General features: G+C 36.1%; 1 protein-coding gene across 7 annotated transcripts; it reads right to left on the reverse strand.

Annotated features, from left to right (window-relative positions):
* Positions 1 to 40: 40 nt before the first annotated feature.
* si:ch211-102c2.8 (trichohyalin) lies at positions 41 to 14,020 on the reverse strand. Of its 7 annotated transcripts, none has more exons than XM_058776306.1 (25): positions 13,901 to 14,020; positions 13,341 to 13,396; positions 13,151 to 13,257; positions 12,990 to 13,050; positions 12,743 to 12,844; positions 11,663 to 11,929; positions 10,563 to 10,661; positions 10,337 to 10,450; positions 9,528 to 9,603; positions 9,070 to 9,211; positions 8,867 to 8,959; positions 7,317 to 7,439; positions 6,874 to 6,999; positions 6,596 to 6,772; positions 6,086 to 6,148; positions 5,896 to 5,991; positions 5,719 to 5,820; positions 5,400 to 5,582; positions 4,712 to 4,944; positions 2,861 to 2,987; positions 2,701 to 2,784; positions 2,347 to 2,558; positions 1,980 to 2,055; positions 1,244 to 1,465; positions 41 to 840 (listed from the first exon to the last, which is right to left on the reverse strand). In XM_058776306.1, exons 1-25 carry the CDS (start codon positions 13,990 to 13,992, stop codon positions 772 to 774), a joined length of 3,102 nt encoding a protein of 1,033 aa, XP_058632289.1. In that variant the 5' UTR covers positions 13,993 to 14,020; the 3' UTR covers positions 41 to 771. The 7 variants fall into 7 exon arrangements, with proteins under 7 accessions (XP_058632289.1, XP_058632292.1, XP_058632291.1 ...); XM_058776309.1 differs by having other exon boundaries at positions 41 to 837; positions 1,264 to 1,465; positions 10,563 to 10,685; XM_058776308.1 differs by having other exon boundaries at positions 1,264 to 1,465; positions 10,563 to 10,685.
* Positions 14,021 to 14,035: the final 15 nt, after the last annotated feature.

The following is a 14,035-nucleotide window of genomic DNA, read 5'->3' on the forward strand; positions in this document are numbered from 1 at the left end:
ATACAATAATAATAATTCATAAAAATCACATTAAAAAACAATTAACAGTTAAATGACCAGTTGTAAATACTGTTAGCTACACACTGCATCCGTTCAAACTCAAACACAATTCTAAGATCAAGAATTATTCATTTTATATCAAAGTTCATCTTTTGGTCTTTAACAGGCCTATTTGAAACGTTCACCTACAGCGAAGGACTCTGTCTGTCTGTCCAGACCACGAACAGCTCTCATGAGCTCCGCAGAGGTAGTATTAAAGGGATAGTTCACCCAAAAATGAAAATTCTTTCATTAATTACTCACCCTCATGTTCCAAACCCTTTACATGACTTTACATGCATTGTGGTAACTCCTGTGAACATGCGGCAGAGAATTGCTGAAGAAAGACGTTATGTTTTCTTTGTGCACAAAAAGTATTCTTGTAGCTTCATAAAATTATGGTTGAACCACTGATGTCACATGGACTATTTTAATAATGTCTGTTTATATAATGTCTATTTTAATAATGTATGTTTCTGAACCTTGAACGTGGTAGTACCCTCGCCGGCTATGGAGGGTAAGAAAGCTCTCGGATTTCATCAAAAATATCTTTGTTTGTGTTCTGAAGATGAACAAAGGTCTTATGGGTTTGGAACAGCATGAGGGTGAGTAATTAATGACACAATTTTCATTTTTGGGTGAACTATCCCATTAATAATTATTTTTTACTTGTACATGGTTTTCCTATAAAATCAACAATTTATAAACAAATTCTAGTGCTGAAAGTAAATGTTAACTGGAGATGGTCTTTGCTGGTAAGTGATCTTCTGTCCTATAGCTGTCCTGGGCTGGAGCAATCTGCTGGAAAAAAAAGAGAAGCTTTGAAACCTAGTTTCACATCCTTGAAAAGTGTTGTGTAAAATAAAAAAAATAAAAAAATCATACACTTAAATTTATTTTTAAATAAAAAGTATCATCAGCATACAAGTGTTGTTATTGTTAACTACAATTAAACAAACTATTAAAAAATATTTTGATTAATTGAAATAAAGCAAAAAACTAAAACATAAATGTTAGAATATTTAAAAAGCAAAAGTCAATAACTTTTGGTTAACTATTAAACCAAAAAATGAAAATGAAAACTGAAAAATAAAAAGCTAAAAAATAAAAGCCAATTTAAATATTAATTAAAAAATAATAATAATACTGAAACAAAACTGTAAAATATTTTGAACTGTGTTAATAATCTAAAAACTTGATGTACCGTGTCCAAATAAGACCCACCCAGGTCTGTGGGATCCCTGTCCCACTTCACCGGGCTGGGGCAGCGGGTTTGGCTCTCTGCTTGAAGCTGAAAAATTCGACTCTGGAGGTGCCGCAGAAGTTTATAAGAGGTCAGGTCTTGGGTGACTCGAGAGTTTTGGAAGTCTGTGTCACCCTGAAGAGCTGTGGGTGCCGAATGGGATTCGTTGTAGTCACGGCATTGCTGCAGATAAAACAGAGAATCAGGGAGATGAACTTACTATGTGTTCTACTACAATCATGAAGAATTACAGAGAGAGTAAGCATGCAAATGTTGCTTCAAGTACGTTTTCAGTTTGTATTTAAGCTATATGATACAAGTGCTGTTGTTCTGAATAGAAGTAATTATGGTAAAATTCATACCAGCAGCATGACAGCAGTATACATTTTCTTTTATTAAAATTATTAATAAGAGCTGTAATTTGAAATTGAAATAAAATATAAAATGTTGGATGAAATGAAATGTTGCCTTGGCAACTAAGTGAAATAAAACAAGTTTAAGCTCAGGTATGAAAATTAAAGCTAAATAGTATTAAAAAAAAAAAAAACTAAAAAAAGTTCACATTTAAAATTAAAATGAAACTAAAAACATGAAAATAAAAGCTACTTCAAAGTATATAAAAAAACTATAATAGTAAATAAATATAATAAATAATAATTTTGCAATAATGAATACAAAAATAAACACTGGCATATACCCCAGTCAGATGTCTCATCTCATTCTCCAGTCTCTCCAGTCTCTTCTGCTGCTCTGCTCTGGGCTTTGGGACCCTCCTGTTTAATACAGTAAAGGTTATGGTGGATGTTCCAACAAGATTTGAATGTTATTTTGTACAATTTAAAATCATGAGCCATGGTAGCCAGTTCGTTCATTTATTTATTGAGCAGTTCACTTGGTGCCATAGGTGAAATGAGGCATGACTTAAGAAAAAAAAGACATGTTTTAATAATGTAGTGTTGTTCTACATGAAAGTGGTGCTTTTTTGAATACTGACCTAATCATTCAACTTGTGAAAGTTAAATAAAAATAAGCTTTTAAGATTCAAGAAACAGCGTATGACGCACCTGTCCAGCTCTGCACTAAGCTCCAGCTCAAATTTGTGTGCAAGTCTTGCAGTGGTTTTGTCTTTCCACTGTGCCTTGTTGTTCTGCACCTGTCTGAGCTCATTATCTTTAGACCGCAGCTGCCTGTGCAGATGGACACACGGTTTGTCTGTATCATCATTGTTCATGCACAGCTGTGCTCGAGATATGCTGCTCATTTCCTCAATGTGCTCCTTAGGTTTACACACACAGCAGTAAACAAAACAGAGACATAAATCAAGATATTAATACATTCTAAGGAATTTAGTTCACAGTGTTAGTTGCTTTACAATTATAAATAAATAGTATATATTCTATGTGCAAATGGTAGTATACCTGTATGAGTTTATCTTTTAGAGCAGCCAGTGCTTGTTGCTTTTCCTCCAACAGCTGCTTTTTCTGCAGATGTAGCTCTTGCTCCTGAAACACATGAGCAGCATCTCCTCATAAGTGCTGTGTTGCTGTGATTATGTGTATTTTGTTTAAAACTTTGTACCTTTTCTCGGCTGAGCTGCAGTACAGCACGTCTCTGTGAATTGATCTCATTTTTTAAATCATTAATATGTTGCTGTAGGGCCTTTGTGAAGGACTGCAGGGTCTGAAGAGTTTCACTCACTGTAGGACTGAACCAGAAAATATTTAAATATACCTGGTTATAAAGCAAAATACAGTGTCACTAACAGTATACAGTGGTGTGAAAATATTTGCATATTTGTCACACTTGAATGATTCAGATCATCAAAAAAATTGTAATATTACACAAAGATAACCCACGTCAATACAAATGTAGATTTGAAATAATGATTTCATTTATTAAGGAAAAAAAGCTGTCCAAACCTGCCTGGCACTACTTGAAAAAGCAACTGCCCCCTAAATCTATTAACTGGTTGTGCCACCCTTTGCAGCAACAACTGCAATCAAGTGTTTGCGATAACTGGCAATGAGTCTCTCACATCGCTGTGAAGGAATTTTGGCCCACTCTTCTTTGCAGAATTGTTTTAATTGAGACACATTGGAGGGTTTTCGAGCATGAAAGGACTGTTTAAGGTTATGCCACAGCATTTCAGTCGGATTTAAGTCCAGACTTTGATTTGGCCACTCCAAAACCTTAATTTTGTTTTTCTTGAGACATTCAGAGGTGGATTTGCTGCTGTGTTTGGAATCATTGTCCTGCTGCAGAACCCAAGTGCACTTGAGCTTGAGGTCACAAACTGATGGCTGGACATTCTCCTTCAGGATTTTCTGATAGAGTGCAGAATTCATGGTTCCATCAATTTTGGCAAGTCATCCAGGTTCTGAAGCTGCAAAGCAGCCTCAGACCATCACACTACCACCACCATGTTTGACTGTTGGTATGATGTTCTTTTTATGAAATGCTGTGTTGGTTTTATGCCAGATGTAACGGGACACACACCTTCCAAAAAGTTCAACTTTAGTCACATCAGTCCAAAGAATATTTGCCCAAAAGTCTTGGGGATAATCAGGATATTTTTTGGCAAATGTGAGACGAGCCTTTGTGTTCTTTTTGGTCATCAATGGCTTTTGCCTTGGAACTCTCCCATGGATGCTGTTTTTGTCCAGTCTCTTTCTTATTGTTGAATCATGAACACTGACCTTAATTGAGGCAAGTGAGGCCTGCAGTTCTTTAGATGTTGTTCTGGGTTCTTTTATGACTTCCTAACTTTTGAAACATAAGGTCTAAAAGCAAAATAATTTTTTCCTGATTCCATGGCTCATACAGAGTCAAATGTATACCAAAATTTAAATGTCTATGGTTCAAGATTTTTCACAATTTTGAATTATCCGAAAAATCTACTTTTTGAACTAGTCCTAGATGTATTGTTCAGTTTTCACCAAAATTGCGTTTTCGTAAAGCGTGTTAACAAATTTGATTAAATTTGCGCAAAAATGGACATGAGGCTATATCTTCGCAACACTTTAGTGGATTTGGAACAAAGTTGTTATGTATTATAACAAACATTATCTGAGGGCACATGAGTAGTTCAGATCAGTCTCGTTAGATTCGGAACGGCATACCGAATTTAAAAATACCTAATTTTTTTTATTTTAGTATTTTTATTTTATTTTATTTTTTTAGACTTATTTGCAAAATAGTCTTACGTCCCTTATTTGTAAGTTGCTTTGGACAGAAGCTTAATACAAATGTGTGTAAATGCAATGTAAATTGACAGAGATAGTAGATTATTTGGAAAGAGAGCAGAATCAGAGTATGACATAGGCTGGATTTGAACTTGCATTTCCCTACAGTAGGACCAGTGCACAATGTCTTGGGTAGAAGTCTATTTTACATGAACATACTGTATGTACTACAAGTAAGTGAGCACACCTGTCTGATGAGTTCTTGCTTTCAACAGCTAGGCCATTGTGTTTAAGTAACTCCTGCAAGCAAACACACTCGCTGTGTATGTCCTGCGCCCAGAGTTTGCTCTGCTGCTCAAGTCTGGCTGTTCTTCTCTTGTGTTTTTGGTCTTTCTCAGAGAGGGCTGTCCTCAGCTCCTGAAGCTCTTTTTCAGCCCGCTGCAAAGTTTGCTTCAGGCGCACCACCTCCTTCTCTGACTCCTGTAACAAGAAACCAGAAATTAACCAGAAACAAATGATATTTTGCATGGATAAATGAAGCCTATGTTTAGAACCACATTTTTTAATTCTGACATTGTCTTAGATTTGTATTAAATCTCAATTTGTATAAAAAAAAATCGTATTGTGAAACGTATCGCACCGTGAGTTAAGTGAATCGTTACGTCCCTAGAAGCAATATATCAAATACTACCATGATGTATAGATAGAAATACAAAAAAAAAAAAAACTCTTTGCAAAGAAGACAAAAGAGTCTGCTAATGCATAAATGTACTATACAATTAAAACAATATATGACCCTGACATGTTCTTGAGTCATTCTGTGACATTCACCTATTTATTGTCTATTATTAAATATTTATTAATATAAATGTATTCAATGTAACCATAAAAGTGTAAATGCAAAGAATAAAAAGACAGCTTCTGATACCACTTACTTTCTGAAGCTCGGTCACTTTGCTCTGTAAGGCCAGTGCATTCCTTCTCTCCTTCTCCACTTGTGTTTTCCCTCTCCTCAGTGCCTCCTCTATTTGCTGCTCCAGAGTCCCACGCTGCTCTTTAAGAGCCTTCTCTCTCAGTTCCTCCCACTTCCTTTCCTCTCGTTTCACAGCCTTTCGAATCTGTTAGATCAGATGACAAGAGATGCACTGGCTCTTTAGAGTGAACAAGAATTTAAACATGGGAGAGCATACATCCTTGATAAATCTGTCATTAGCACTTCAGAGTTGTTGTAAAACAGATAAACAGGGAGGGAACCTTTTCCTGAGTTTCTCTTTTGAGTTCCTCTGCTTGCCTCCTCATCTTCTCCTCATGCTGCTCTAGAGCCTCTCTGAGTCTCTTCAGCTCCTCATCTTTCATCTGAAAGAGAAAGAAATGAATGTGTATATAAGACTGAACTGCAGTCTTGTCAGAGCACACGGTGTGACAGCTGACCTGGATGCAGTTGTGTAAGGAGTCCAGACTATGTTTGTGGGTCTGAGCTTGTTCACTGAGAGCAGCTGACCTCAACTCATCCGCCTGCTGATGCATCTGGATTCACACATTCAAACCAAACAGATTCAGAGATTGGCATTATGTATATGAATAATCTGTGATAAATCTCTCAGTAAATAAACCATATTACCTTTTGAAGCTCCTGTTTGTGGCTTTTGGTTAACTGTAATGTTAGTTGCTCAATTTCTTGCACCTGAAAAGGGATTGATAATCACATGTAATAAACAACACTATGCCCAGCTGAAAAGACCAGCACACATTGTTCAGACTGGTTTAAGGTGACTAGTGATAATTTGATGCTGGTCTAGCTGGTGAACCAGCATATCAATGTTTTTCATCAACATAATCTTTCAGAATATATTGTAAAATGTGATTTATTTCTGTACTGGCATCACACATCATCACTCCAGTCTTCAGTGTCACATGATCATTTAGAAATCGATCTAATATGCTGATTCGTTGCTGAAGAAACATTTCTTATTATTAGCAATGTTGAAACCAGTTGTGCTGCTTAATATTTTTGTGAAAACAGTGATACTTTCTTTAGGATTCTAGGATGAATAGAGAGTAAAGACACTTTTGATCAATTTAATGCATCCTTGCTAAATAAATATTAATCTCTTTAAAAAATATATATTACTGTCTTGCTCTGTATTTCTCTCAGTTTAAAGCTGTGCTCCTCTCTCAGTGAACAGAGCTCCTGAAGAAGGGCTTCCTTTGTTTCTTCGGTCCCCTGCAAAAGCAGCTCCTTCTGGGCAACGATTCGCTCCAGCACTCCAAAACGCTTCACTTGTTGCTCTAGATCTTTTTGTAAAGACTGCACACATGTTGTACAGTTTCTGAAACTGATCTGCAAACTGTATCAGATACTGAAAACATTGTTATTGTAGATTTAGAAGAAGTAACAAAAGTGAGAACCTCCTTTATTTGATCTTTTTCTTTGATCGTATTAGCCAGCTGCTCCTCCAGCTCAGTGCATTTCTGTCGGAGAGCCCTGCAGTCCTCCTCCGACTGCTCCAGCTCCTGATTCACCTCATCCAGCGTCTGAGTGAGACAATGACAAAGAGATTAATCTATGTTTTTCATTATTATGCAACATATTAATGCACTTTTTATTTGGGCATTAAGAACTACTTTCGTGCCTGTTCATCTCTCCTTTTCCCAAATGTTCTAACACAAAAATGGCCAATTAAAAGACTAGATTCAAATATAAATTATAATTCAGTAAAACAGGACAATTAGTCTGAATATATTTTCAAGGTATAGTGTAGAACTGTTCTACAATATTGACTTTGGCTATGTATTTAATTCAATAAACTAAAGTTCCACATCTAATAGTGCAGTATGTATAAGTGATCTACCTCCTGCATAGAGTCCAGTATGTGTCTGAAACGTCTCTGTTCTGAGAACAGTTCAGATTTGGCATTATCCAGCAGTCTGTCCATCTCCTCCCTCTCCAGCACAGATACACTGTGGCTTACACACTGACAATAAACAAAATCATCAAATCACACTGAATGTCAAGCAGCATCTTTATAATACATTTATTTACATTCAGCTGACTGATTTAGAAAATAGTGCATATGTGACCCTGGACCACAAAACCAGTCTTAAGTCGCAGGGGTACATTTGTAGCAATAGCCAAAAATAAACTGTATGGGTCAAAATGATCCATTTTTCTTTTATGCCAAAAATCAATACAAAACTCTATTTGAGAGAAAATGCAGAGGTATGGACAAATACAGGTGCATCTCAATAAATTAGAATGTCGTGAAAAAGTTTATTTTTTCTTGTAACTTATTTCAAAAAGTGAAACTTTCATATATTTTAGATTCATTGCATGTAAAGTAAAACATTTCAAAAGTTTTTTGTTTTAATTTTGATGATTAGAGCTTACAGCTCATGAAAGTCAAAAATCAGTATCTCAAAATATTAGAATATTTACATTTGAGTTTCAATTAATGACCATCCCTACAGTATAAATTCTGGGTATCTCTTGTTCTTTGAAACCACAATAATGGAGAAGACTGCTGACTTGGCAATGATCCAGAAGACGAACATTGACGCCCTCCACAAAGAGGGTCACAGAAGGTCATTACTGAAAGGTGTGGCTGTTTACAGAGTGCTGTATCAAAGCATATTAAATGCTAAGTTGACTGGAAGGAAGAATTTGGGTAGGAAAAGGTGCACAAGCAACAGGCATGACTGCAAGCTTGAGAATACTGTCAAGCAAAGCTGATTCAAACACTTGGGAGAGCTTCACAAGGAGAGAACTGAAGCTGGAGTCAGTGCATCAAGAGTCACCACGCTCAGACATCTTCAGGAAAAGGGCTACCAAGCCACTTCTGAACCAGAAACAACATCATTGATCATGTTAACAACTTTACAGCACTTATTGTGAATTTCACTAACATTGTAGTGGGGACGCTTGTGAAAACACCTAGGCTAAATGGTTAATTATAGATATAGTAAGACAGAAACTCACCCGTTCCCCACTCATGTTGGTCTGCTGTAGTCCCTAAAAAGGTAAAGAGGTGTTTCGGGTCTCGAGAGACTAGCGTAAATTGACCAACAGCTCCATCTGCTGTTTTTGGATTGCATTTGTGAGAAAATCTGTTTGCATACATGTGAGAAAATCTGCCTGCACGCATTTGTGAGAAAATCAAGTCGCATTTCATCATAAAAAGGCAAATGAGTCTCACAGTTGTAACACACAATACATATTTGTCCATACCTCTGCATTTTCTCTCAAATAGAGTTTTGTATTTGCAAATCAGTTTGCGTTTGTTTGAAAGTCGAGTTTTTCTTTGCAAAGCAGATTGTGTTTATTTGCAAAACGCTGGATTTGTTTGATGAATATCGGCACAAAATTCGCTCCATAAATTACAGACTGATCATATGATTTTCATACTGTTTTTTGCCGTTGAAGCTCAATAAGTGACATGCTCAGCTCATTGTGTTGATCTCCATCTACTCTGCTCTGGTCCCAATCTCTCTTTGTGCTCTGAAAACAGTTAAAAACATAATTGCACATGATATATCATTAATCTCCATTAACTCTACTGACACTGATTAATACAGTAATTGTTTAGAGAATGCATTGAGGTCTCTTACAATGCGGGAATCATTCCGTTTGCTTCGGTATAAACGTCTCCTCTTCCCCTTCCTGCCAGATGAATGTCTCCTTCTTCTGCAGTCAAGCTTTGACACAGCACCTTCACTACTCGTCTCCTCAACAGTTCTCTCATCATCAGAGCTACAACACATACAGAGTAATAGCGAGGAATGGTTTTAATTAGAAATATTCGCATAATGTTTCTCATGAACATATATATTGTTTCTTATAAAGATTATGCAACTTTAGTAATCGGAGGGCACAACATATCTCTTCATAAAAACTTCCAATGAAACTACGCAAACATGGCAGTAATGAGGGTTTTTGCCCACAGGCAGCTAAAGTCAGCAGCATGGAATAAACACCACCACAGGACACATTATCCAAGCTGTCATAAGCTCTTCCTAAGATTGTCTCCAGTCTTAAATTGTTCTCCAGTTAAATTTTTGAGAAATACCTGAAGGATTGAAGATTGTTTTGAATTGGGCTGGTTTGTCCTGTACAGTATCCATTTCCTCTGCTCAGATGAAAGGCTATAGTGGCACACATAAGAACAGACAAATGTTTTTTTTTTTTTAAATCAAGATAAGTTAATATATTATGCACCAATTGCAGTTTAAATATCTAAAAAAATTATTATTTTTTAACATTACTGTGACATATACACTACTGTGATAATAATATCACAGTAGTTCTTTGATAATAATAATAATAAATGTTTCTTGAGCACCAAATCAGCATATTAGAATGATTTCTGAAGGATCATGTGACACTGACATAAATAAATAACATTTTACAGTATATTTAAAAGTAGAAAATAGCTATTTTAAACTGTAGTACTATTTCAGAATATTACTGTTTTTACTGTATGTTTGATCAAATAAATGCAGCCTTAGTGACCATAAAAGACTTCTTTCAAAAATATAATTATTATTATTATTTTTACCAAACTCAAAGAGTAGCGTAATTTAGTTGCATCATTACACATCACAACAATGCGATTTCACTGTGTAATATATGTATAAGAGGGAATTCAAATAAACCCCCTTCGCTGTAGTTTACAAGGAATGCAAAGAAAGATAACACCATATTTGCCATTATATTCCTAGTCAGAGTTTACTCTATCTGCATATTTTGCGAAGCGTGTGCCTGTGGCATGCATGCAAAATAAAAAAGGATTATAGCATCAATAAATTCACACATGCATTCAGCACACAAATAGAACACATGACATTTGACATACATTAATTAATATGTTGCCCACACCTGTACTTGTCCTGTTGCTGATTGCAGATTTCAGGTGCTGTTGAACCTGTTCTGAGCACACTGTGTCCAGATCAGTGTCTATGGTGACTGAATCAAAACTCTGCATGGGGATTCCTATCAGAGGACAAGGTTTTATTTGAGCATGTTTTCTGTTGCACTTCTTAGTCTTGCTTCAGTGATTCACAAAGGAGATATAACCATAACAGCTTAAACACTGCTGCTGTACCTGTGAGGTGCCTCAAAGGTGTTCTGCATGGATGTTCTGGATCATTCATAGATCTTTCATGGTAAGGGCTCCTGTGGGGCTCAGTGAGCTCTGAGGTGACTTTTAGAAGATTTGGCAAGCATGCTTTAAAAACATGAAATTCCTCTTACACATCTACTGTGTATGCTATAATACACTGACTACACATCAATGAAGTATACTCTTAAAAATAAAGGTTCTATACTGGCATTGATGGTTCTATGAAGAACCTTTAACATCTATAGAACCTTTGCATTGCACAAAAGGTTCTTTATAGTGTTAAAAGGTTATTGAGATTATTAAAATGTTCTTCACACTATGAAAAAAATAGTTATTTTTAGAACCGTTCACCTAAAAGTTCTTTGGGAAACAGAATGTTTCTTCTATGGCATCGCTGAAACAAAAACGCCTTTTGGAATAAAGAAATGTACATGAAAGTAGAAAGTGAATATTACATTTATTTCCCATTTATTAGTAACTTTCTTCATGTTTCTATTTGTGACCCTGGACCACAAAACCAGCCATAAGTAGCACGGGTATATTTGTAGCAATAGCCAACAATACAATGTATAGGTCAAAATTATCGATTTTGCTTTTATGCCAAAAATCATTAGGATATTAAGTAAAGATCATGTTCCATGAAGATATTTTGTAATTTCCTACCTTAAATATATCAAAACTTAATTTTTGATTAGTAATTTGCATTGCTAAGAACTTCATTTGGACAACTTTAAAGGCGATTTTCTCAATATTTTGATTTTTTTGCACCCTCGCATTCCAGATATTCAAATAGTTGTATCTCGGCCAAATATTGTCCGATCCTAACAAACCATACATCAATGGAAAGCTTATTCATGTAGCTTTTCTAATTGACCATTATGACTGGCTTTGTGGTCCAGGGTCACAAATATGAATGGGAAAATCCAATAGCAGACCTTCTACAGTGCTGTGCTGCCACATTTCTGATTATTTTGGTGCTATTTATCAGTGGTTTTTATCATTTTCCTCATTCTGACCTATCACACAAGATCAGATAATAGACTAGAGGTAACTGCTTACTTCTCCTTGCTAAGTTTGTGTACCTGAGGCTGGCAGGACCAACATTTCCTCTGTAAAGCGTGTTGAGAAGTCCTCAGTGCAGACGCTGTCCATCGTGACGTCGTCCTCCTCGTTTCCCATCCCTGCCACCTCAGCATTTCTCCCAAGAAGCCTCTCCAGTCTCCAACAACACTGCTCTACCTTGGACACAGAGCTCAAGCTGCCACTTCCCTCAGGATGCCACACATCTGTAGCTGCGACGCCAAACTTTATCATCTCCATTGTCTGATGCTCTGTTTTGTCATCTTTGCCTTTTGATATTTTGAAGAGGAAATGATGGTGGATTTTAAGAAGACCACCAAAAAGAACACCAATAAGCAGACTGTAAGAAACTGTAAAGTTTAAATTCTATTATGCTATACAATAACATTAACTAAAGTAGAGGGGTGCCAGTGTAAGAAATATAATAACACTAGATTAACAAAAAGTAGAGAGAGAATAAGTCATAAAATAACTAACTAAACTAGAGGGGTGATAGATTAAAAAAATATGATTACATGAATTAAAGTAGGGGTATGGAATAAAATATATAATAGGCCTAACATAAGATTACATGAAGTAATTAACACTTATCTTGTGCATTTCTTTTGGAATTCTGTAACAAATATAAAGATATTTATATAAAAGGGTTTGTGTGCCTGCCATTTAGGCGGACTTGAATCAGATGTCTGTTTTAAAGCAGTGGGTAGGTTATTTTCTCCTTGATTTGCTTAATAAAGGTCTACTTTGACATCATGTTGACAAACATGTTCATAGTGCATTATTTTCAATGTGTTTATAATTGTTAAGTTATTTCCATACAGTTTATCTGGTTGCAGTGACAATCTTCACATGCTTTCTGCTGATCAGTGTAATCATAGTAAAATCACGTAAATGGTACATGAAGTATAAATTTGTAGGTGTACTATAGAAAAGCTAAAATGAGTTTGACTGTCCAGATCGACTGGCTTGGTTCGAGCTCAAATGTCAAGCTACACCTATGCCTAATATTCATATCTGTTCTACTTTGGACAATGATTTGGTTCTATGTTCTATTACATATGGGAAGCAATTGCATGGACTACCTGACTGAGTCCCGTCAAGGTTGGATGGTGTTTTATCATTGGTTGGAACAGTGCTTCCCAAGCCTGTGTCTTTACTTAGAGACTGACTCCGATCAAGATAGCCTGGAATATGTAGAACATTAGGAAAACAACTGCATTTACAAATAACAAATAAATCAAATCAAATAAGAATAAATAAATATGACATTAAAAAAATCTACTAAAAATTCGATATGACTGTTATTGAAGAAAAATGGTTCATGCTTGCCCAAGAAAGGAAATTCATATCTCTTGGAGTTTCCTCCATGCATTCGGCTTTGGCTGTGGATCTATTGGTGGAACACAAAGTAAGGACAAAATTCTACTCTTGCAATGACAAAAATAATACACCATGCTTATAAATATTTCATCAGACTGTAAGTGCTTGACCTGTAGATGACTCAGTTGTGTGTCTATGGCATCCAGCAGTACATCACAGTGATCATGGGACAATGCCAGAGGTATAAGCCCATAAACATCAACCCCCTCGTCCACATCTGAGAAGAAAAGAGATATACAGCAGTGCGTACTGCAGCAGATACAGGATAAGCATGAAAGGAAAATTTCGATGGTTTCTGACCCGCAGAGAGCAGCTCATCAGTGTTTTCTCCAGATCTTTCATTTTCCATGATTGTTCTAAAAATGAGAAAGTTCATTTCTGCATGAGAATGAGATACAAAACTAACATACCTCTTTGGAATTCAGAGAATTTGAGTTAGAATGGAAGCAGAGAGTTTTAAGAGGGGAGTTGTTGGTTATATGGTTGCCTAGGAAACGCAGCAGAAAGGGTCCTCAACAAACACTAGGGACCATACAAAAAGAACCTCATAAAGTCTAATAAAAAACAACACTTCACAGATTTCAAACAAGGATAATGCAACGCTGCATATCTCACATATGTGTATTTATGCTAATTAATAGCTAGGTACATTTGCAGTTGTATTTTAACAGAAAAATTTACAAATACTTTTTCTCTCTTGCTCTGAAGAAAAACTACACACATAGTGCAGCATGGTTTGTAGCTCTCAATGAATTAACAGTAATTAAAACTTTTTTTTTTTTTTTGCTTTGTTTCGGAACTCTCAAACATAACTTTACGCATGATTTGGCCGAGTTTTTAAAATAGGTTTTTACACTTACGTCAATCTGTTTCCACTCGAAGTTTTCTCTAGACACGGGTCTTTTTTACAGTCTATGGTCTGAACAGCAGAAATTGGTTGACATGTACGCATCCATGGCCATCAGTGTCATGGCAACCACACACACCCACTAACT

The sequence above is a fragment of the Onychostoma macrolepis genome, chromosome 05 (assembly GCF_012432095.1).
Source record: "Onychostoma macrolepis isolate SWU-2019 chromosome 05, ASM1243209v1, whole genome shotgun sequence".
Classification (NCBI taxonomy): domain Eukaryota; kingdom Metazoa; phylum Chordata; class Actinopteri; order Cypriniformes; family Cyprinidae; genus Onychostoma; species Onychostoma macrolepis.